The 24,112-nt window shown below is 39.1% G+C and overlaps 2 protein-coding genes and 1 long non-coding RNA gene across 4 annotated transcripts; all 3 read left to right on the plus strand.

Annotated features, from left to right (window-relative positions):
• Nucleotides 1-1,864: 1,864 nt before the first annotated feature.
• On the plus strand, nt 1,865-2,962 carry LOC121052639. Its single transcript, XR_005809690.1, has 3 exons — nt 1,865-1,975; nt 2,762-2,827; nt 2,905-2,962. It is a non-coding gene; the product is annotated as an uncharacterized LOC121052639 (long non-coding RNA).
• Nucleotides 2,963-11,489: 8,527 nt separating this feature from the next.
• On the plus strand, nt 11,490-15,258 carry LOC112197573 (probable voltage-gated potassium channel subunit beta). The gene is made up of 4 exons (XM_024338307.2): nt 11,490-12,155; nt 13,160-13,303; nt 14,003-14,167; nt 14,852-15,258. Exons 1-4 carry the CDS (start codon nt 11,577-11,579, stop codon nt 14,963-14,965), a joined length of 1,002 nt encoding a protein of 333 aa, XP_024194075.1. The 5' UTR covers nt 11,490-11,576; the 3' UTR covers nt 14,966-15,258.
• A 1,059-nt stretch (nt 15,259-16,317) lies between these two features.
• On the plus strand, nt 16,318-22,325 carry LOC112197572. 2 transcript variants are annotated; one of them, XM_040517862.1, is made up of 10 exons: nt 16,318-16,637; nt 16,941-19,392; nt 19,554-19,814; nt 19,899-19,985; nt 20,129-20,281; nt 20,543-20,706; nt 20,781-20,928; nt 21,108-21,230; nt 21,352-21,439; nt 22,003-22,325. In XM_040517862.1, exons 2-10 carry the CDS (start codon nt 17,251-17,253, stop codon nt 22,188-22,190), a joined length of 3,354 nt encoding a protein of 1,117 aa, XP_040373796.1. In that variant the 5' UTR covers nt 16,318-16,637; nt 16,941-17,250; the 3' UTR covers nt 22,191-22,325. The 2 variants fall into 2 exon arrangements, with proteins under 2 accessions (XP_040373796.1, XP_040373795.1); XM_040517861.1 differs by having other exon boundaries at nt 16,320-16,637; nt 19,479-19,814.
• Nucleotides 22,326-24,112: the final 1,787 nt, after the last annotated feature.

Consider the following 24,112-nt stretch of genomic DNA (forward strand, 5'->3'; position numbering starts at 1 on the left):
TTTGATCTTCTTTTTTTTGAAGGGAAAGATGACAAACTATATTAGGTGAAATTGAAAAGTACATGGAGCGATGCAAAAGCATCGAAATAAAAACAATAAAACATAACAAGATGCACAAACGCATCTATAATGTAGGAAAACAATAAAAGATAACAAGATGCACAGACACATCTAGAATGAAAGGTAACCATGTGACTTGATGCCAAACGACATCGCTGCACTGCATATGTCACGAAAGCAGTGTAAATAAAATAGTAACCGTAACCGTAACCGGTGATATGATCATCTAGGAGAGATGATTCACTTACCGAGAGTTCGAAAGTAACCGAGGGTGTCAGAAACTCGAAAATTAGCAAACGAACTCCCAAGAACCAGAACAAATACCAGATCAATATGAGCAACTGTCTCGGATCCAAGATCCAGATTTGAATACGACCCGGATCCTAAATGCGTATCCAAATTCGGCCCGAATCCAAAATCAAGTCTGATGGGTTAAACTTGACAAAGGCCCAAACCCAACTTAATCTGATTTGGGCACCCTGGCTTCATCCTGTCGACCAACCGCCCTTCCAGATCTGCCACGCCAGAACTCACAAACTCCTATTCCGTCCAGACAACTCCAAGCGCCACCACCCAGGCCACCAGTCGTATAGCCCCATCCGAGATCTTTCCACCCTTGGAGCCCCAAGCCGGCACCTGACTGCCTCACCGCTGTCCCACTCCTGAGCCGGAACATCACACCACCATCACCCAAGGACTGCTGCACAGCCGTCGGTCTCTGACGTGAAATCTCCTGCCACGAACTCCCTCTAATCCGATATGGAAGCCAAAAACCAGAAAAGAAATTCGACTCCCATCCACCTGAAGGCTGAGGTGAAAGCCTTCCCATCTCGATCCCCTCGCACAGCCCTACTACTAGAGATTCCAAGAAGTGATGGCCAAGATTCCAAGAAGTCGTCAAAGTCCCTAGATCCCAGATCCGGATCCGACCCAAAACCTCCGATTTCCCATTGGAAGGTTGCCGACCACCTACCCAGATCGAACGCAGCCTGGGATGCCAAGATGTAGAGATCTGAGAGAGAGGGAGCACATCGCAATCCGCCCCTCAGGAGTAGTCGAAGACCACGCCTTCGAAACGCAAACTGGAAGGAAAGAAGAGACGGTTTGCACCGCACTCGAGGTATACGACACCAAAGGAGGAGCCGACATTGATCTCCATCGGAGATAGAGAAAGTTGCAGAAACGTCCCCCCATCAGGGCGGCGTTCTCTCAAACCCTAGAGAGAGTTTTTTCTGTATAAGTTTATATTTTGATCTTCTTAAAAAGAAAAAGAAAAATGCTGATTGCAAAGGCTTTTGTAAGTGAGGCAGGAGAGAATTTTATTTACATCAAGGCCAGTCATATACTCTTTTTTTTGGGGGTAGGGTGGGGTGGGTGGTTTATGTGACTAATTTGGTCTCTGGACATTTAGTAGTGAGTCTATGTCTTTCAATGTTTAAGAAACTCCATTTGATATCAATAAGCCTTAACTGGTTAGGGTGCCGAACTTCTAAATAAATATGTTGGAGAAAGTGAACTGGCAGTTCGAACTCTGTTTAGTCGTGCAAGGATGTGTCCACCTTGCATTATTTTCTTTGACGAGGTTTGTGATGCTCGATCTCTATTCAACGCTTTTTATTACTGCTATCATTTGATTTGAATGGTTGCATAGGCCAAAGATGAGAATATTTAAACTTGCACGAAATTCTGTATTGTTAGGAATTATTATGATCACGTACACAGACTGAATTGTTTTTAGAGTAGACTTTAGAGTGGTCTTGTGCTCGCTCTCCTGAGAGAAACATGATTTTTCCAAATCTGAACAGGTTGTGCCACTGATCAATGCGATAAATCCAAAGTAATGTAAGGTCTCGTACTAAACCAGTCACAGAATAACTAAATTCTCCACAAAACCAGTGGTGCTTGACATTGCACTGTACGTATGTTATTAGTCCATCTTTTGTTTTCGAGGAAGAAAGAAATGTCGTAGAAATGGGTCTCTAAGAGCAAGTCCACCGGTTCTTCTTTGACTGGGCAAAGCATGGATTTGGTGAGGTGGTGACCGGGCAAGAAAAAAAACTCTCTTTCACCAACAGAAGCTTGACCGAGCAAAGGATGAACTTTCTTGACTTCGGTCAAGAAAAAGGGCAAGAGGATGACATTTTCCTTGCCCAGCCAAGGCCTGTGCCAGCTCGGCCCACACCCAAACGTGGTGACATCTGCGGAGAGAGAAGAGAAACAGACGCCACGGAGTTGCTTCGATCTCGGCCTGGGGGCAGCGTCTGGGCCTGCTGACACCACTGAGTGGCCGGACGAGGTGAGGCGACCTCGGGGTTGCTTCGATCTCCGCCTGGGGGCAGCGTCTGGGCTGGCTGACGCCACAGAGTGGCCGGACGAGGTGATGCGACCTCGGGGGAGCCGGGTCCGTGGACGGAGGACGCCGGAGGAAGGAGAAACAGGCGGGTCGGATCAGACGAGTAAAAATGAACAGTAAAGTAAGAACAGTAAAAATGAATAGTAGAAGTGTGAACAGTAAAGTCAAAACATTACAAATGAATAGTAGAAGTATGAACAGTAAAGTGTGAAAATTTTGACCGGTCATGAAAAAACGGGTGCTAACCCATGTCTAATGACAGTGAACAGTAACTTGACTTTTCGACCTTGACATTTATTGACTACGGGTGAACTTGCTCTAAGAAGTTTTACCCTCAATTATTAACAGGTGGATGCTTTGACAACAAAACAGGGCAGACAAGGGGGATGGGACGTTGTTCGGCTATTGAACCAGGTAGCTAGAAATGTCGTAGAAACAATAATGGTATATTTTTGTTCAATCGAGAGATGGCTGGCTGCCTACAATTGCAGTTACTTGCAGAATTAGATGGTGTAGATCCGCAACGGGGTATATTTGTTATTGGGGCCACAAATAGGTAACACTGATCGTTGTTTCTTCAGTTTTACGACAATTATTAATTACGCGCTCCAACAAGCTTGTTATATGCATGGCAGACCCGATGTGATGGACCCTGTTGTTTTACGGCCGGGAAGGTTTGGTAAACATATTTATGTTCCCCTGTCGGGTAGAGATGAGCGTTGTTTGATCCTGAAAGCTCTTGCAAGGAAGAAGCCTATAGATCCCAGTGTAGACCTCAATGAGATTGGTCGATGGAAGGCTCTTAACAATTTTAGTGGAGCTGATCTCTCTGACTGGTATGTTGATATTTTTTTTTTTTTTTGAAAGAGGGCTTGCACAGCCGCCCTTAGATTTTGATCATTAATGAAACTTTAGAATACATGGGAGGGACATGGTATGTTGATATTATTTATTTACAAATGTTTTTGTTTTTGTTTCCTTTTCGATTGTGCTATTGTAAAACCCTTTCTCTGTCTTATGTTGCCTGTTTCTAAGTGGAAGCCAAAAAAAGAAGAGGGAAGGTGTTGGAAAATACCCTCAGCTCATCCAAACTTGTTCTGTTGTTCATATATTTTTCATTACACGCATCGTATTTTTATAATCCGACCATTTATCTTTTAAATCACTCAATGATCATCACTACAAGAGATCAACGAGATTGGGATTATTTGTTCATCCAACTAAATCAAACAAATTGACGGTGACATGGAAATGTTAACTTTCATCAAAACCGTTTAATTTGATAATCAAATTATCTCAACTTGATTATTTTTTGTATAGGTGATCCTTAAAAGGTGATTTAAAAGATATATAGTCAGATTAAAAAATACAATGTGAAATATGTGCAAATAAAAGTAGTTTGGACAAGTGCATCCAAACTAGTTTGGATAACATTTAAAAAAAAAAAAAAAAAGAGTTTGGATGAGAGTATTTTTTAGATAGGGATACTCTGACATATAATAATCTATATATCTAATGCCAGATGAACGAAGATGCAATGGCTGCTCTTGAAGAAAAATCAACATCAACCGATGAGTGTGTGATTTCATATCCAGAGACTATCAAAAAGTGTCACCTAGAAACTTGCTAAAATCACACCATCTGTAACAGTTAATAAGGTTATTACCATTGTTTGATTTGCATATGCCTAATACCATTCAACGAACAATTATTCTTCTTTTTGCTTTTTGTTATCTGACGATAAGACTCCTCAACTTAATTGATCTTTTATTGTGTTTGGAGCAGCAAATTGAGCGATACCTGAAATTTGGAAAAGGACGTGTGAAAGGATTAAAAAGTACAAAGGTGACGAGGGGTTCATGGAACTATGGAAGAGTGTTGTTAATAACAGAAACGGTTTGTGATGGAGATTTTGTCTTTTTATTCAATTAAGGTCCAATTGCTGAGTTCTTTGGTGGATGCAGTCCATTCATTTTTTCTTGTTAATGAAGAATTATTGACTATTTTCTTTGGTGGATGCAGTCGATTCACTTTTCCCATTGACATGTAGAACTATTCTTATTTGATATTTTACGTAAAACCCAAGAACTAAAAATGATCGAAATAAAGGTGTGTACAAGAGTCAAACTTGGAATCTCCATAACCCAAGATTTGTATCAGCTACACCATATTGGTTGACATGTCTTGATATAGAACTATTCTTATTTGGTATTTTACAAAAAATTGAAGAACTAAAAAAGAAATTTCGGTGTCAAGAGTCGAACCTAGAATCTCAATAACTAAATATTTGTATGAGCTACATCAGATTGGTTGACATCACGAAATTCTGGTGCCATGAGTTGAAACTGGAATCTCAATAATCGAAGATTTGAATGAGATACACCAGATTGGTTGACATGTGTTCATATATAACTAATTTGGTATTTTATGAAAAATCCATAAACCTAAAAAGATATTATGGTCCCAAGGGTCAAACCTGGTCCAAAGATTTGTATGAGATACATCGAATTGTTAATATGTTTTAGATATGGCAATATTCTTATTGGGTATTTTATGAAAAGCCCAATAATTAAAATGAAATTTCAGTGTTCGAACCTGAATCTCAATTAATGATCAACTAAGATACTTACACTTTTCAATTACCAAGTTATGGAAGAACCACAAATTTTTGGTTAAAACAAATGTAAAAAGTAAATTGGGAGCTTGTTGACTTGTGAGTCTTGTAGAACAAGAATACTTAAATTGCTAACAACCCTGTCTTGCTGATCAATTACAACAGGACACGTACCATGAGCTGTTATGGATTAAGATGACTTTGCTTCTTCGTTGACTTGTGACTATGACTTTCTTCTTCATATCCATATAGTCTACATCCCCCCTCAACCTTATGCTGGGGACCTAGCATAAGGTTGCTACATAAGTACTTGAACTGAGGTGAGTCTAGGCCTTTGGTGAACTGAGGTGAGTCTAGACCTTTGGTCAATATGTCTGCTAGCTGTTGCAGAGAACGAACATATTGAAGGAGAACAAGATGACTTGTGTTGTACTACATGAAGCAAAGATCTGAAAAGACTTTGAATCTTTGTGTTTTCTCATTGTTCTTTCCTCTTATTCAAAGGTTAGATTCTTATTGCTTCCTCAAAATCAGAGGATTTGATTCTTTCTTATAAGGCATTCTTTGTTTTTAGCAGTCAACCTGTTTTTTTTCGAAAAACTCTAGTTTCGACTAGTCAATCATCTACTCTTGACCAGTAAAACAGCCTTTTGTCTCAAATCCACTGCATAATCAAGTGTTTTGTTTTTTCATCCTGAAATGACACTCCCTCAATTTATCTGCAACTATTGCAAGAGCTTTGGACACACCAAGGCAACATGTTACAAATTGGTTGGCTACCCACCTGGCTACTTTAACAAATTTTTGACTTTATTGGTGGAGATACGTCTTTGATAATTGATTCAGGTGCCTCAAATCATTATGATTTATGATAAATCTCGTTTTTCCCATTTGTCGCCCCCACCTGTATTTAGTGTTATAAATGCTAATAGTGAGTCTTTTCTTGCAATAGGATCAGGTACAATTCGAGTCACTCCTACTTTAGAACTCCATAATGTTTTATATGTTCCAGCTTTATCCTATCACTTAATATCTGTACCCCAATTTAGTGCTTAGTCTAAGTGCTCGGTAACATTCTTCCCTATGTATGTCATTTTTTTAGGACATTCTCACTAGGGAAATAATTGGTTTGATATTTGAGGGGGAGACTGTTCCATCTTGATTACATGTACGGTGGAGAGAAGCCAACAAAGACACTCCGAGCTGCTTTGGCAACAAGTTCTGATCAGCATAGTGAGGTATGGTTGTGCTATCGCCGTCTTGGGTATGCTTCTTTTAGAAATTTAAAAAAAAAAAAAAAAAACCATGTCTTCTTGGTTTATTATGATAAATGATTTTGCTTTACATTGTGAAACGTGTGTTCTTGCCAAGTGTCATCGTTTTAACTATCTTTCAAGTGTTTCTAATCAAAGTGCTATCCCATTTGAACTTATTCATTCTGATGTGTGGGGACCTTCCGAAGAGTTTACCCCTACTGGTATGTGTTACTTTTGTACTGTTCATAGATTGCATTAGACTTTCTTGGGGGGGGGGAGGTATATGAGTCATGAGTTTCAGGATTATCTCCAGACACATGGTATTATTCATCAAACTACTTGTACTCAAACCCCTGAGCAAAATGGAGTGTCAAGGCAAAAGAATTGTCACCTATTAGATGTCGCTCAAGCACCATTGTTTGGTGCTCATATGCTTAAGTATTTATGGGGTGAAGCAGTTTATACTGCCTCACATCTTATTAATCGTCTTTCTTCTAGTGTTCTTTAGGGGCGTGTTTCCTTAATTTGAAGTCCTGTAAACTCATGTCTCTATTCCTTCCCTCCATAATCTTCATGCCTGTGTCTTTGGGTTCGTTGCCTTTGCCCACATACCCAAGTGCTACAAGTGCTATCATCCACCTATTCAAAAGTTTTATGTAACATTCAATGGGGACATGTGTTATCTTACCCCTAATAACACTTCTCTTCAGGGGGAGAATGAGTATTTTTGTTGGTGGAGCATTGAAGAAGATCATGAGGATGAAGAAGAATGTACTGACGACCACGATTCGACTAGTCGAAGTATCTAAATCAACCAATCAACGACAGACCTGGAGGAACAAAGACACTTGAGTGGCCAGTCGAACTTACCCATCGTTTCTCATATACAAGCATCCAAAGACTAATCATTTCTTGTATACAAGCATACACCCGCCAAAATCCTAAGGTAAGAATACAGTGACCCAACCATCAGAGTCCATTTGGTTGATACCACACCCATGCCTTAACAATCTAATGGGTTTCCATCGTCTTTCTCATTTGCATGTGATTCTTCTGCAACTTAGAGAGAAATTCTACTATGGCAAGACCTCAAATCAGGTATGATTTGTTAAACAGCGACAAACGTGGCTCGTGACCTACCATTGTACCAATACTGTCTCAAACTACTCAAACTATGAGTCATGAGTTTCAGTATTATCTCCAGACACATGGTATTATTCATCAAACTACTTGTCCTCAAACCCCTGAGCAAAATGGAGTGTCAAGGCAAAAGAATTGTCACCTATTAGATGTCGCTCAAGCACCATTGTTTGGTGCTCATATGCTTAAGTATTTATGGGGTGAAGCAGTTTATACTGCCTCACATCTTATTAATCGTCTTTCTTCCAGTGTTCTTTAGGGGCGTGTTTCCTTAATTTGAAGTCCTGTAAACTCATGTCTCTATTCCTTCCCTCCATAATCTTCATGCCTGTGTCTTTGGGTTCGTTGCCTTTGCCCACATACCCAAAAATCAGAGGTCAAAGTTGGATGTCTGGGCTTCCATGTGTGTATTTGTGGGTTATGGTTCTCATCAGAAGGGTTACAAGTGCTATCATCCACCTATTCAAAAGTTTTATGTAACATTCAATGGGGACATGTGTTATCTTACCCCTAATAACACTTCTCTTCAGGGGGAGAATGAGTATTTTTGTTGGTGGAGCATTGAAGAAGATCATGAGGATGAAGAAGAATGTACTGACGACCACGATTCGACTAGTCGAAGTATCTAAATCAACCAATCAACGACAAACTTGGAGGAACAAAGACGCTTGAGTGGCCAGTCGAACTTACCCATCGTTTCTCATATACAAGCATCCAAAGACTAATCATTTCTTGTATACAAGCATACACCCGCCAAAATCCTAAGGTAAGAATACAGTGACCCAACCATCAGAGTCCATTTGGTTGATACCACACCCATGCCTTAACAATCTAATGGGTTTCCATCATCTTTCTCATTTGCATGTGATTCTTCTGCAACTTAGAGAGAAATTCTGCTACGGCAAGACCTCAAATCAGGTATGATTTGTTAAACAGCGACAAACGTAGCTCGTGACCTACCATTGTACCGATACTGTCCCAACTTAACCACTTGTTAGGTGCTGGGTTTTAATCACAAATGGCCTCGGTACAATTGGGTAAGAGCCACTCACTTATAAGTAATACTTATTTTATTTGTCACTTTTCTAATGTAGGATATTTCATCTCCAACACGCCCCCTCATGTGCAACATCGGACACTTGATAACAATCCAATCGGAATATTCCGATGGCAATATAAGGAATATAAGGAACCCAAATTCAGGCCCATGATAATTAGAGACGCAATTGGAGAGAGACCCACTCTGATAACATGTTAGACAGCGACAAGCTTGACCCACCATTAGGTGCTGATTTTTAATCACAACTTAACCACCTATTAGGTGCTGATTTTTAATCACAAAAAGCCTTGATATTATTGGGTAAGAGCCACTCACTTATAAGTAATATTTTATTTATCACTTTTCTAATGTATGATATTTCCTCTCCAACATGATTTTCTGTTTTGACACCGTCATGTTGTTGAAATAATCGCACAATTGAATTAAGCGTCAGAGAGACTCTTTGATCGATTCCCAACTGCCCTCTAACTGCACTTTTTTGTTTGGCAAGTTCATCATAATCATATTAATCTCCCTCTCCTCTGGCCTACCAACTCGAGAGGGCCGGTTCACGCGCAGTTACCTAATGGAGAGGGTCGATTTACCGCAGTTACTTACCAAACTTGATAAATAAATGCACACTAATAATACACTTTCGTAATAAATTCGAATAAAGAATGTAACGTTTTGTTTACAATTAAGATGTCATATATTTTCTATAAAAAAAAAAGATTGCATTTCTTTTTTTATGTGTAATTGTACCAGAAAGGACAAAAATAATGAAATTAAAATAAGAGTCTAATTGAGGGGACGAGACCAAATTGCTCTCATCTTAGAAACTCCACCGAGGTCATCAGGTATAGTAGAGACGGCTACAACAAGAAATTCCAAAAGTTTGGAAACCAAGCTTTTAGGAAAGGTTGTATCAAGCAAGACAATCAATTCACATATTTTCCTTTTTTTTAATTTAGAATAATTTTATCGATATCTCAAAATCTGATTCGACGATACTATTCCATTTTTATGCCCGCCTCTCTAGAAAATGCTATATTCTCATTGTTTCTGCCATTAAGAAATACTATTTAGGATGATAATAATAAAAATTAATAGTTTCCAGCCTTGAAATTGCCGGAGATTATTTTGAAAGTTCCAATAAACGGTTTTCTCACGAAAAATTGCCTGATACAATAGCGGTAGCTCGTACTTCACGTGGACCTCCTTCTTCACGTGGAAGGAAGCACCCACGGGGCGAGTGTCGTCCCCAACGGTTGTGATGCGTCTAGTTGAGTTTGAAAGTGACAACCGAAAGCCGCCTGGAAGAATCAATCTCAGTTTCTCTCCCACATGGTTCAAAACAAAATCAATTATAAAAAATTACAGGCGGTTCAAACAAAACAAAATAGAAATAAAACAAACCCAACAGGGTTGGTTTTTTAATTTTTTTTTTGAAAGAAGGCAAAAGCCAATATATTAATCAAAAGTCAGAATGACCCTTACATACCCTTCCGCAGCTATTTATAGACAGACAAGAAGATGTGTTAGTACCTACAGTGGTACATATATCTAAGTCATTCATTTGACATTAAATACATCAAGATAACGTGAATCCTCCATCGGTACTACTCCGAAGGATTCGCTAAAGGCACAAAAGTGCGTAGCTCCCTAAAAAAACTAGGGAATTATTGAAAGTAATAAAATTACTAACCTAGAGTTCCTTAAAAAAGGAAAGCTAACTAATGACCCAAAGGAAAAACAGAAACCCTAGGCCCAAATCGTTAACCCAACCTTGCCACGCCTCCACCTTCTTGTGTTGAGGACGATGCACGCCGCCGGCGAGGCGAGCCACTGCCACGACCGCTCCATACCGTTGCCGCCCACTTCAAGGACCACCGACCACACCACAACGCCACCACCTGGAGGCCAACACTAAACCCGATCAAAAAAGAATCACCTGCCCCTAGAGCGTCGGTTGCATCTCGACGATGAAGCTACCACCGTTGTCACGACCCAAACACCAGCCATCGCCGTCCCTTGAAACCAAACACCACGACTCCCCTCGCCACAGATAAGCTTCGAACCAAGTAAGATCATATCGAACAATCAGGCTTCGAGCCACTATAGATCTAAGAAGCCAAAGAATCCTAGACCATCATCACCCGTCCGACAGTCTCACAGCGCCGACGAGGCAAGCCCCACCGACGTGGAGTACTGCCGGACGAGAAGAGCTCGACTAAAACTCAACCAAAAGTTGGGCGCGTGAGGCGCGTTCCGTGAGAGAGAAAACCAACCCAACAGGGGTTAGTATAGTAGAAATTTGAACAATGTGAGCTGAGTACTCAAAATAGAACAAAATATATACTTATTCTTGTAGTGACATTTATCTAGGTTTTCGTAGTCTAGGCAATGATTTAATTTTGACGTAGCCGTACTGAGATGAGTCGTTGCTTACATATACATTTTAATGGATTAACGCACTCCATTCAAAATAAAATAAAATATAAAAAATAAATGTTAGTTCAAACAAAAGAAAATATAAAATAAAAGAAACATGTTAACCAACGGGTTAGTCTAGCGGAAATTTTGGCTAATGTGAGTTGAATATTTAAAGAGAGTTGAATATTCAAAGAGGTCCAACGATTGATCATCCGCCTGTGAAAAATACCTCCTGATGAGTGCGTTCTTTTAAGTATTCATCTTTTTTTGTTTGTTTTGTGCTTCATTTGATTATTAAAAAGTAGGTGTGCTAGAGAATTACTAGTTTTGTTTACTTTTTTTTATTTAAGACGACTTTGTAATAGTTTCTACCGGACGGTTATTATTGTCGACCTCTCAAAAATGGATCGTTTTTATATTGATTGCTGAATTGCGTAATAAACGATATTTTCAATAAAGAAAGTAATTAAGTCCTGACCTGAAACGATAGGACGTTTTTGCTACCATTTTTGTAAAAAAGAAAAAAGAATCAGTTTCGCACATGCGTAGATCTCACGCCTCTTCCTTAAAAATCATCATAAACCCCCCACCCCCCGAACCCAGTTCCAGACTTCCAGGTCAGTTCAGTCCCGTCTGTCTCTCTCGCGCTCTCGCTCTCTCTCTCTCACCCCCGGCGATACGATGACGTCATCAAACATGATTTACAACAACCTGGGGCGGTCGGGGCTGAAGGTGAGCCAGCTGTCGTACGGCGCGTGGGTGAGCTTCGGGAACCAGCTGGACGTGAAGGAGGCGAAGTCGCTGCTCCAGTGCTGCCGCGACCACGGCGTCAACTTCTTCGACAACGCCGAGGTCTACGCGAGCGGCCGCGCCGAGGAGATCATGGGCCAGGCCATACGCGAGCTGGGCTGGAAGCGCTCCGACATCGTCGTCTCCACCAAGATCTTCTGGGGCGGGCCCGGCCCAAACGACAAGGGCCTCTCCCGGAAGCACATCGTCGAGGGCACCAAGGCCTCCCTCAAGAGGCTCGATATGGAGTACGTGGACCTCATCTACTGTCACCGCCCGGACTCCACCACGCCGATCGAGGAGACCGTCAGGGCTATGAATTATGTCATTGATAAGGGCTGGGCTTTTTATTGGGGCACCAGTGAGTGGTCGGCCCAGCAGATCACCGAGGCTTGGGGAATTGCTGACAAGTTGGATTTGGTTGGTCCGATTGTGGAGCAGCCGGAGTATAACTTGTTGTCCAGGCACAAGGTTAGTCCAAATTTTGTGTTTCTTTGTTGTGGGTGGGGGGTTTTGGTCTGTGTGCATAATTGGAGTGTGTAATGTGTAATGTATGTGGATGGGATTTTTTTACTATGGTAGAAATGATGAAGTTTTGGATGTGATGCATGTGGTTGATGGATGATCATTTTTGTAGTGATTTTCGACGAGAAATGGATAAATCTATAGAGGATGAGTCAATATTTTATAACTTTGTGTGAGGTCGCTAATGATTCTGAGTAGACTACTATGTGCTTCTAAATTATTAGTTGACAAGGTACCAGTTAAGAATCAAGTACCCAATCTTAGTCATCAAAGATGAAAACTAACATGCCAAGATCCCTTGATAATGCAGTATTCAGTTACGTTTTAGCTCCATGTCTATGGATATGAAAGTTTTTTTGGTTGATTTGAAAAATGCGCAGAAGTTCCTGTTTTAGTACTTGGAGCCATACATTTCCTGGTTTCCATTGACTATTGTTCTTTCCTTCTCCTGACTATTGTTCTTTCCATTGACAATGCACTACACACGTAGGGCTTGTCTAACTAGAAAAGTCACTAGCGAGAAATGAGGCATCTTTGTAAATATTCATTTATGATTCTTTCTAGTAAGTCTGTCCTCTTTGTATTGGATGAATGTATAGGTCTTGTCAACTTAAAAAAAAATCTGTCACATCGAACTAACCAATGAAAAGTTACTATCGCTATCTCTACCTAAGTGCTTTACCTTTAATTGCTTGCGTTGATACTGATCCATGTATTTACTTGTAATCCTTTTACAGTACACACCCATGCTTGTTATGTGGGGTTATATTGCTCACATTTATTTTGTGGCATAACTATTTTTCCTTAGCTCAATTACTTTATTTTCTGATACCTCTCTTTAATGACCAAGGGAACATGGATGTTGTAGTTATAGCTGCAGAATGAGTGATTTTTGTTCTCATCCTTTCTCTCTTGACTGTTTCACTTACATCAATATTACTTGAGTGCAGGTTGAGTCTGAGTTCCTCCCATTATACAGCAACTATGGCCTGGGACTTACCACCTGGAGCCCACTTGCTTCTGGTGTGCTCACAGGAAAATATAACAAGGGAAATATACCACCTGATAGCCGATTTGCATTGGAGAACTACAAAGTAAGATATGGACTCATTGATTTTACAACTCGTTGTTCTTGTCTGCATGCATTGTCTAACTGCTCTTTTCTCTGTTATGCATCTCCTCAAATCAATGAACCCCATGTAGTAGTAGTGCTTGTCTTTATCTACATCCCAACATATGCTTCTTCTGTGATGTATCATTTATTGTATTTACGTATCAAAATCATTGGCCCTCCCATCTTCAAAGAAATTTCACCCTTACGTTATGTGCAAGCTTTACTGCATAAGGATTAAGTTGTATAGGATGCATGACCATCAAATGCCTAAGAGATTTATAAGATACAGGAACCTTGGTCAATAAAGGTCTGTTTACTAGGATATTGTTTTAAACTGCTCTTCCTCTGTAGCGCTTTTGTTGGTACTGTGATTGTTTGAATTGCATACCAATTTTCATTAGCAACCAAGTGTTTCCTGCATATTAATGGAGACATTTTCTGAAGCATTTGATATCTTTTCAAATCCCAAGCCACTTCTGTTCATTTAAAAGTCAGACACTACAATATATTCTTTGGGTTGGTTGAAGCTTTTGACACTGTCAGATCAGCTTCTTTAGAATCTTTTTCTGATGGTTTGCCAAATAACTTTGATCTAAAATTAGTTGTGATGTCAGAATAAATTGTTATGAAGTTTCTCCTCCTTTTGTGTGGACATTAACTTTATTTATCTGTGTTACAGAATCTAGCCAGTAGGTCACTGGTTGATGACGTGCTGAAGAAGGTTAATGGTCTGAAGCCAATTGCAGATGAGTTAGGCGTGCCACTATCTCAACTTGCAATTGCCTGGTGTGCTGCTAATCCTAATGTGTCATCAGTTATTACTGGTGCTACAAAGGAATCCCAGGTTAGTTTTCAAATTTGCACATCCTTGTGACATAATTGTGAGGCCCTCATTTATTCATTTGCTAGATGGGATAATCTTTTGCTTTATAAAAGAAGACATGATATGTCCCTGCCTCTGTCATCTCTCCAGTGGGTCTGATTATCTTCTTTCATCTTAATAATGGTGTTCAATGGATGTAGTTGTTCCTGTTGTTTCTGATGTATTGGGGCATCAGTATGGTTTTTCTAGGTTGTCTGTTTTCATCTTTCCTCGAGGGTAGAATTGATATTTTATTATTATTGTTATTTTCTTTCCAGTAAGCTTATGTGATTATTAGTAATTTTATGATTTGGATTGAAGAGTGATTAGAGCTGAATTTGAATTTTATTACTATTTAGGGAATCATTATTTGTAACATGTAGCGTCTATGGCTCCTATCATTTCAAGATTTCTTGCTAGACTCCATAGGAAATGGTTTTACATAGAAAAGAATACGGTCAGATTGAGTATCTTAGAAATTACATGGACCAAATTGTTGGGGAAGGAGAATGAAACCAGAGATTACTGAAACTTGACTATTCAGGGACATTTATTAATAAACAGAGAAGAGAGAACAGTTGTTTAGAATCTTTATAAGCACCTGTTTCTAGTCTGAGTTTTTATTAGCTTTTAAAAGTGACCAAAAAGCTCTAATCATCTATGCAGATCCAGGAGAACATGAAAGCAATTGATGTGATCCCTCTTTTAACTCCTACTGTGATGGAGAAGATTGAGAATGTTGTTCAAAGCAGGCCGAAGCGTCCAGAATCATATAGGTGAAGAACAGTATATTTATGTGGTCTCCATAGATTTATGCACATTACACACAAGATTTCGCTCTTCTAACAGACCGGAAATGAAGCCTGCCTTGTTGTGCTGTTGGTTAGTTTGTCTTTTCTTTATTCATGTGAATGCTTGGACAATTCACTTGATGTAATTTGGATGCTGTTTTCTAGCACCCCTCTGTGATATAAGATGGGGGAGTTGTGTATTTTATCAGAGCTATCATTATGTATTGTGGATCTTTACATTGTTATACGATTCTTATATTTAATTTTTTCGGCTTTTCAATCGGTTGGAAGGTTTTCACCCATTTTGACATGGATTTCTGCATGGTTCGGAGAAGTCCATATGGAGTATAAGGGTGCATATTACACAATATGTTTTAAATAAGAAGTTATGGTTTCTTAGTTGATAATCTATTGCATTTTAATGTGGGGCAGTTGATTCCTTGTGTTGAAGGGTTTTGCCTCATATGTAGACGTGTCCTTCTAGCATTTCAAGAACTTAGTTTGATGGTTGTGGGTAGTTCCATATTTGTTGTGAGATTGTGATGAAAAGATTGTTCTTTTCTGTGCCTATTGGTTGTGCGTGTGTTCCCACTTGAGCTAGTCTTGACATTTGCAGGCAGGAGGCAAGGCTTTCATTCTTTATTTATTCATGTAAATTATACCTAGAAGGAAAATTATTACAAACAGCACCTGGACTTTTCCCGCTGTTTTATAGCTATCAAAAACCAGATTGCGTATGATATGGTCGAGTGGGTTCTGGAGAGTGATGTTGCAATGGGGTTTTCATATAGATTGGGTCAGAACGGTTAGGAGTTGTGTTCGAACAGTTTCTTACTCTTGGTGAATGGCTCTCAATAAGGGAAAATTTGCCCCACTCGGGCTTTAAGGTAGGGTGATCCGCTCTCTTCTTATCTATTTCTTTATATTAATGTTTTTTTGTTCATATTAATATATTTTAAATTACTGTGTGGATTCTTCTCCAAAAAAAAACAAAAAAACTATGGGGACAATGTGTAGTATTGTAGTTTTTGGAGATTTGGTGTCGTTTTGCCGTGTTTATGTCCTCATCGGTGTAGGGGCTTTCTAGATCAGACCTTTAGCGGTAGATTGTGTATTCCAAAATAAAATCATGCCCATATTATGAAAGGTAAAATATAGTTCTATCAAGTTCTTTTCATTTTTTAGCAAAATACGTAATGACCGAAAATTTTATGATGCATGTTATTCCCATACTAGGAGTTGTTCTATGTTTGAGTCTTTATATCCAACTCAACAGATCCAACGGTTATCCTTTGTTGGTCGTTCAACCAAAAGATAAAATTTTCTTTTGTTATAACTGATGACCTGTGAGTATGGGGAGGGGGATATTGATTTAACAAAGATTCATAAATTAGTTTTAGCAGTTGGGCCTTTCCCTTTCCCTCCATTCCCTGTAGTGATGCCATGTAATCCTTTAGCATTCATGTCGTTTCAACTCCGACCCTCATTCAGCGCTCCTCCCTTTCTCTCTCAACCCACACCCCACAAACAAAACCAGAACTCAAAATCCATTTGCCTCTTTTTGTTTCCTCTGATTTGATCCCCAAATGTTGAAACCCCCACTGCAGCAACCCCTGAGCTTCAATCCCTATGTTGAGCAGAAAATTTCAACAATCACAAAGGTACCCATTTTACCATGTCTTTTCTTCAATTTGCATATTCATCATTTTCTGAATTCTGCATTTCTACACCTATCTCTTCATTATCATTTGTTTCATTCTTATCTTTCTTGTCCAATGCTTTGTGATCATGAAATTTTTGTCAAAATGCTCCAAAGAACAACCATGGAATATCGGGTTGGTGTTTTCGTACATTTCATTAGGTTGAATAATTCCTAGCGTTTTTGCTAGTGTCTTTTCTTATTATTATTGATTAATAGAGTCTGGCAAATATTGCACAGTTTGATTGGTTTAAGTTTGTGACAGATACATGATCTTGTTGGATTTGGAAGTTTGTGAATGGTAAATTGACAAGACAGATATAGTATATACATGATCCATCAAAGGCTTGGTTAGAGTCAAGTTTTCCTTTGGCATTTGTTACAAAGTAAGAACGTGAAGACATGTTATGGAGAAGTCCTGTTGGAAAGAATTTGGGGACGAGTTTGTACAAAGAATTTTCGTATTTGAATTTGGAGAAGCTGAAGTATGATTGTCTTCAAGGATGAGTTAGAGCTTGAAAGGCCAGAGAGTGTTCGTTGTTATGCCTTAATCAAGTAGAACTACTTGCGAGACCATGACTAGTGAGGTTCGTGGTACTTCTGGACAACAGTTCCGCAAAGATGCAACAAATCATGTGCCAAGTAACACAAGTGGTGCAGATAGAGATGTAGATAATATTTGTGTACAGACGGGCGAGGAATTCTCAACGGAGTTTCTGCAGGATCGTATAGCACAAAGAAGATTAGCCCCAGTAGTGACTGGTGTTGAACAGCACCAGTCGAAAAGAGTGGGATTTAATTTAAATCAAAACAATTTGCAGCTCGTTAATGAGGATCTAAATGGAATTCTTGGATTAAGGAGATTAGATTCTGATGGAAGTTCAGAATTTTCAGATTTTGTTACAGCTGGTACAGGTTATGTGCCTGATTTAGAGAAGAATGTTTTTCCTAGTAGTAATGTCAGCAGACAGTATGGTGGTCTTCGAAGACAACTATCAGGTAAGTTTGCGGATGAAGTTAATCGTGATTGGGTTATTCCTAGATCAAATACTCCACCTTTTTATGTTGGTGAATCCCCTCAGTCATATAGTCCATATGGTCAAGGATTTTTTGAAGGCTCTTTCTCTTTCAAAATGAAGTTTCTCTGCAGTTTTGGGGGGAGAATATTGCCTAGGCCAAATGATGGGAAGCTCAGATATGTTGGTGGAGATACACGGATTTTATCTATTCACAAAGGCACCAATTTCGAGGAACTAATGAAGAAGACATTGGCAATTTGTAACCACCCCCACACTATCAAGTACCAACTTCCTGGTGAGGAGCTTGATGCACTTGTATCTGTTTGTTCTGATGAGGACCTCCATCACATGATAGAGGAATATCATGAGCTGGAAAGAACTGAGGGTTCTCAAAGATTGCGGCTCTTTCTTGTACCTTTAAATGAACCAGAGAGCCCTAGTTCTATTGAAGGCAGGATCACACATCCAATGGGGCCTGACAGTCAATTCGTCTTTGCTGTCAATGGCATGCTAGACAGAAGTCCTCGGAAAAGCTCCAGCGGTCAGAGTTTGACAAGTCAGAATAGTCACTTTGGGAATGCCTCAGATTATAGTCCAACTTTTCATAGAGACACTTCCACATCTGCATTTACTTTAGAGAACAAGGATGTTAGTCTAAGTTCCTCAAATCTGTCTGGAACAAGTAGTAAACATGCTCGCCAGTTCTTAGGTACTCTTCAGATCCCACCGAAGTCTTTTATTCCATCCCCTCCACTGTCTCCTGTTCAACTTCAACATAGGGACCTCAAAAATTCTAATGTGCAGCTACATTTGGATCAACCATATTGTCATGGTAATGGAGGCATTGCTCTCTCTGATGTTGATGTTGTGGGCTATATCAATTATCTTGATCATGGTCCTCCATTGATGAATTACCATCAGCACAATAAAAATTTGGCTGAGACCTACCTGACTAAAAAATCCCACAACATGCCCTCCCTCAATCGCAGTGCAAGTGAAGATTTTGTGCCTTCTGCCCTGTATGGTCAAGGTGGCATGAACTTTGAGAGACACATGCCTCTTAGAAAGCCCTTGATCCATTCTGACAAGTCTGTCTCTCATCCTAACGATATACTGGAGTTATTGTTACCGACTGGTAATATAGATGCCTCTCATCAAAAAATAATGCATGTACTTTCTGACTCTCAGTTGCACGAGCATCTCGAAAGGTCCTTGGAAGGAGAAAATGTCTCAGTGCCATTGAATTTGATCAGAGAAGGATCACCTTCACTGGAGATGCCAAGTTCCTCACAAGAACGAGAGGCTCAGCTGGTTGACCAGAAAAACAAAATGGTTACACATAGTAATCAATTTAATATCAGCACACCTCACCATTGCAAGGAGGAAGAAGGTCTGGAGGTGTTCAACCATTACACGAATGACACTTCTGCTGATAAAAAATGGAAGCATCTCGAAGGAAATGTTGAAGTTACTTCAAATGATGCTGTCAGGGAATTTAAGAACTTACTAAATATGAACTACCTTAAAGATGCAGTGGACCCCCAAGAGTACAAATTAGACACAACTTCTCAGTATTCTCATAGGATTCAAAATGGTACAAATGATCAGCAGTGTACTACAACAATTAGTGGTCAATCAATTTCCCGGCCCCATGGATTACTAACTGTTGCATCTCAAGAATTCTTAACCTCAAGCCCTGTAAGTACTTCTGCCTTTGGGAATTTTTTTAATGTTTATCTAAATTTTTGTCATAATCTCTCTTCAACTATTGGAACCTATATCAGCAAATGCCTACAAGTTCTGCTTCAGATAGAGAATATTTTCTGCATGATAACTATCCCGAGTATGTGGTTGAAAAGGTGGGTTCTGGCAGACACTCTTTCGAGAATCTGAAATGTGAAGATGTTCGCCCTGTCCAGTCACAGCCCTTAGATAATCATAATGACAATAAGGTGACAAAATCAGTGGTTATTGTTGAAGACTTAACTAATAGCACACCACCTGGAATTCCCGATTCTAAAGCGGTCTATCGTGTCTCCCATATAGAAGATGAGACCAGTGATGAATGTTCATCACCTACAGAGACAGAGATAAGTGCAGCTCCAGAGTCTGAGAGAAAGGTGAATAAATATCCTATGAAATTTGAGCTTTTAGTTGTATAGTAATGTGATGGTGAATTTGAGCTCCTATTATTTATTTTATAGGGTGTGACTGCAGATGGCAAAGATAGGCATGAAACTATTAGTGATGCTGCAATAGCCGAAATGGAAGCAGGCATCTATGGTTTGCAGGTTGAGAACTGCTATCTTGATGGATTTTGCATGATCTAATATCAAGTGTCTCTGTTCAGCATAAGCTGGGTGCTTGATCTGCCTTTTATTTGTTTTTTAATGAAATGTTGTTAATGCTGGCCAGCCACTTTGCTTATGTGCAGATCATAAAAAATGCTGATCTTGAAGAACTGCAAGAGTTGGGATCTGGTACATTTGGAACTGTCTACCATGGGAAGTGGAGAGGAACAGATGTTGCTATTAAGAGAATAAAAAAGAGTTGTTTTTCTGACAGATCATCAGAGCAAGAGCGGCTGGTAGGTCCCTAATAAACTCATTAGTGTTGGAACTTCATATATATAATTCTGGTTGTCATGTTTATATAGGTACTGTAAATTTTCTCATTATGTCTGTCCACAACATGGAATTAAAAGTTTCGTCCTAGATTCTGCAACAGCTTTGCATGCAATGCTGACTGGAAAGAAAATTTGCTTGGTTTATAATGTATATCCAACAGTTGACAAGTTGGATTCAATATATTTGCGTAATGAAAATGCAAACTTCACTTGTTATCACAGACTAAGGACTTCTGGAGAGAGGCAAAGATTCTTTCCACCCTTCACCATCCAAATGTAGTAGCACTTTATGGAGTAGTACCTGATGGCCCTGGAGGAACATTGGCAACTGTAGCTGAATTTATGGTGAATGGATCATTGAGGCATGTCCTAGTTAGGAAGGACAGGTAACCGTCTTTTGTTTTTTTCAATATATACTTAAACTGAAATAGATTTATGTAGTGTTCAATTCTTCCTGCAGAGTACTTGACCGCCGAAAGAGGCTCATAATCTTGATGGACACAGCTTTTGGCATGGAATATTTGCATTTGAAAAATATTGTTCACTTTGATTTGAAGTGTGACAATTTGCTTGTCAATTTGAGGGATCCTGAAAGACCCATATGTAAGGTAATTGTTGCAAAACAAATGCTTTTGTCTTCCATTCTTTGTCTTACTGTAGATTATTAAGTACACGATTCAGTACTCCTTATATAATCTTTGAGGATCTCATACCAATAGTTGTTTAAAAAACAGCCCTCTTTTTCACTGGCCAAAATTCCTCAAGTATGATGCATTATTCTTTGCAGGTTGCTGATTTTGGGCTGTCAAGAATTAAACGCAACACACTAGTATCTGGTGGTGTGCGAGGAACCCTTCCATGGATGGCACCAGAATTATTAAATGGTAGCAGTAGCCGTGTCTCTGAGAAGGTTTGAACCTTCGAATATAAACAATTAATCATTTTCATCGCAAATGTCGAGTCAAGTTGAATTTGGAATAAACATGCCTGAATGATTTAACCTAATGAATTAGGTGTTCTTTCTTAAACAGGTTGATGTCTTCTCATTTGGTATTGTAATGTGGGAGATCTTGACTGGGGAGGAACCGTATGCCAACATGCATTGTGGTGCTATCATAGGTAAGATTTGCTAACCTATACCAAAAATGATTCTGTCTTTTTTTTTTTTTTGGCTAGTACCAACGAATTTATCGAACAAATGATAAATTTACAAAAATCACTCTCAAAGGAGAAAGCAAAAGGAGATTACAAAACTGACAAAAGATGAATCAAACAAACCGAATTCCTGGAGGCCAGACATATTTCTGTCATAGGCTTTGATGACAAGTATCCCATCAAGAAACATAAGTACTCGAGAGTCGAGACACCTTCATTCTCAAGCCTTCTCAAGAAGTCCAAACTTTTAATTCACCCTCATATCATTTCAATGTCGAAGTTGAAGTATTATGAAATGTTGTCATCTTGGCCCATGTCTAAGTTTAAATAGATCTGTAATAAGTTATAGAAGTATAGTTTTCTAAATGGAAACTTCACCCTTGTCCCGTTACAGAATACATGCCTTCCATTTTAAAATGCTTGATCTCTTACATACTGTATTTCCAGGATTAATTACTAGCTATTATGTTATGCTTTCTACTGTGGTAATTTTTGTGCAATCTTGATGAATTTTCTTTTTATTGAAGGGGGAATTGTAAATAATACACTAAGGCCTCCTATTCCAAAGCGCTGCGACTCGGAGTGGAAAACGTTAATGGAAGAGTGCTGGTCGCCGGATCCTGCTGATCGGCCATCATTCACAGATATAACACATAGGCTACGTGATATGTCAACGGCACTCCAGAAGAAGCGGTCTAATGCTGCAAGTAGATGAAACTTCAGATCCTCATGTATGTTACACTCACTAACATAGAAATAGCTTCAACACATAATATTCCTGTAAAATTTTGGCCTCTTGTAGACTGAATACATGCATGCATGAATGAAATTATACATCCTTTTATAAACGAACGGGTTTAGGACTTGAAAAAGGTTATCAAAATTTCTTTGAATTATACATATGGGCAATACTTACTTGCAGTCTTTGATCGATAAAGAATGCTGAGTCAATCAGCTTACTGCTAGTCTAACATGCTCGTGCATTATTGTCAACCATAACCAAGTTCATCTTCAAATTGAAGCTGACATGTAAACCCAGTTTTGCGTTGGTTTTTGTCCTACTATTATTAGAAATAATCCAACCACTTTCAGATTTTCCTTCCCTATATCCTCAATTTGTACGAGTCACACACCATTTTTTTTCTGAAGCCACCCTGTCAACTAACAAGCCCTGGGGCATATATCCTCCAAGAAGCAAAAATGAAGGCCCAACCTTCATTCCAATAGTCTTTATTACCACTGTTCCTCCAATATATGGCCAAACTGATAAGTTCGAAGAAGATTAATCAAAGCTAATTCTCGGTTTTAATGAAAGTAGAAATACTCATTATAATCGCGCTCAATTAGACAGAGGGCTCTATGTTTCATTGACATTTGGAACAATAATTTCGATTGAGCAAATGCATTATTCAGGCTCTTTTTAACGTCATCACCACCATTGCCTATCTATCCGTCCAGTTGGCTTCTCCACATGACTATATGATCTTCTTGTACAACTTGTACACAAATTAATAACAGAAATGATTGAAAAGAAAGATTAGTGGCTTCGCTAATCCTATCATTAACTTAATTTCTACGATTTAGAAAGGCAAATATAGCAGTACCTGCTCGACAGCCTCACGTTAATCATCATGTCTTGGTCCCCCCAATTAAGCATTAGGTCGACAATATGTATACTAGTGCTTCATGGTGAGTGGGCTTCTATATGATATTTCGCTCTTAGGGTTAGTAATTAATGGAAGCTAGATAATTCCCACAAAACCTCAAAGAAGATGATGGAACCTCTTCGACGAATTTGTCGTTTTTGATTGCGCAAGACACAAGTGTAAAACTACCCGTGTCAAATCATTTTGTATTTACGTTGGAGGCTGATCAATTATTGTCTATTTAACTTATCGTGTCAAATCATTCAACACTGACTCAACTCGTTTATAAATGGTTTTATGATTCAAGACGTGAACCTTACGACCGACCTTCCAAACATTATCGCTTTGGTCAAGAAATCACTCCTCCTCTATTTGAAAACAACTTCAACAATCAACGTCAAGTCAGCCCACACTACAAGTTAGGCTGAAGTCAACCCATTCTACTAGCTAGCTAGGCTTCTCAAGAAGATGATATACATAACGTATTTTGAGGATGATCGAAGTCAACCCATTCTACTTGGTTTCTGATTAATCAGCCCACTAAGTTTGTAACAAGAAAAGGCAGCCATAATAGTCACCACAATACACATTGTCTCCTCTTTCCATCTTAAGTGTGGCAATTAATCAGTCAATCCTTATCTTTCCTTTTTGCCGGATGTAAAACTGTTTCTCTCATTTCATTGACATCAACGTACCCTTTACATTGTATGGGTGTAATATATGGTGTATGATCTTCTCGTATCTAGGATTTATTTCCAGTGGTTTACTTAGAAATTATATGTTATTATTTGAGATTCTGTCTTTATCAAAAAATCCAATTACAGCTTAGATAACATTGGCTTAGATAGGTTTCTCCGTGTTTATTACAGGATTCTTATTGTTTAAGCATTTGTAGACTCTAGCCAATTATGGCTATTCATTCTAATGAAATCAATACTTTTTTTTTTTTTTTAAATCCAAAATAACAATAACAGGTCTGCTCACTATATTT

Source organism: Rosa chinensis, chromosome 4 (genome assembly GCF_002994745.2).
Source record: "Rosa chinensis cultivar Old Blush chromosome 4, RchiOBHm-V2, whole genome shotgun sequence".
NCBI lineage: Eukaryota > Viridiplantae > Streptophyta > Magnoliopsida > Rosales > Rosaceae > Rosa > Rosa chinensis.

What these genes read in the sequence shown, in the direction of transcription:
- LOC112197573 (XM_024338307.2), top strand. Translation starts at nt 11,577, where the DNA reads ATGACGTCATCAAACATGATTTACAACAACCTGGGGCGGTCGGGGCTG. An exon ending in TTGCATTGGAGAACTACAAA is followed by an intron (nt 13,304 to 14,002) that starts GTAAGATATGGA and finishes TCTGTGTTACAG; the next exon opens with AATCTAGCCAGTAGGTCACT. An exon ending in GTGCTACAAAGGAATCCCAG is followed by an intron (nt 14,168 to 14,851) that starts GTTAGTTTTCAA and finishes TCATCTATGCAG; the next exon opens with ATCCAGGAGAACATGAAAGC.
- LOC112197572 (XM_040517861.1), top strand. Translation starts at nt 17,251, where the DNA reads ATGACTAGTGAGGTTCGTGGTACTTCTGGACAACAGTTCCGCAAAGAT. An exon ending in AATTCTTAACCTCAAGCCCT is followed by an intron (nt 19,393 to 19,478) that starts GTAAGTACTTCT and finishes AACCTATATCAG; the next exon opens with CAAATGCCTACAAGTTCTGC. An exon ending in CTCCAGAGTCTGAGAGAAAG is followed by an intron (nt 19,815 to 19,898) that starts GTGAATAAATAT and finishes TTTATTTTATAG; the next exon opens with GGTGTGACTGCAGATGGCAA.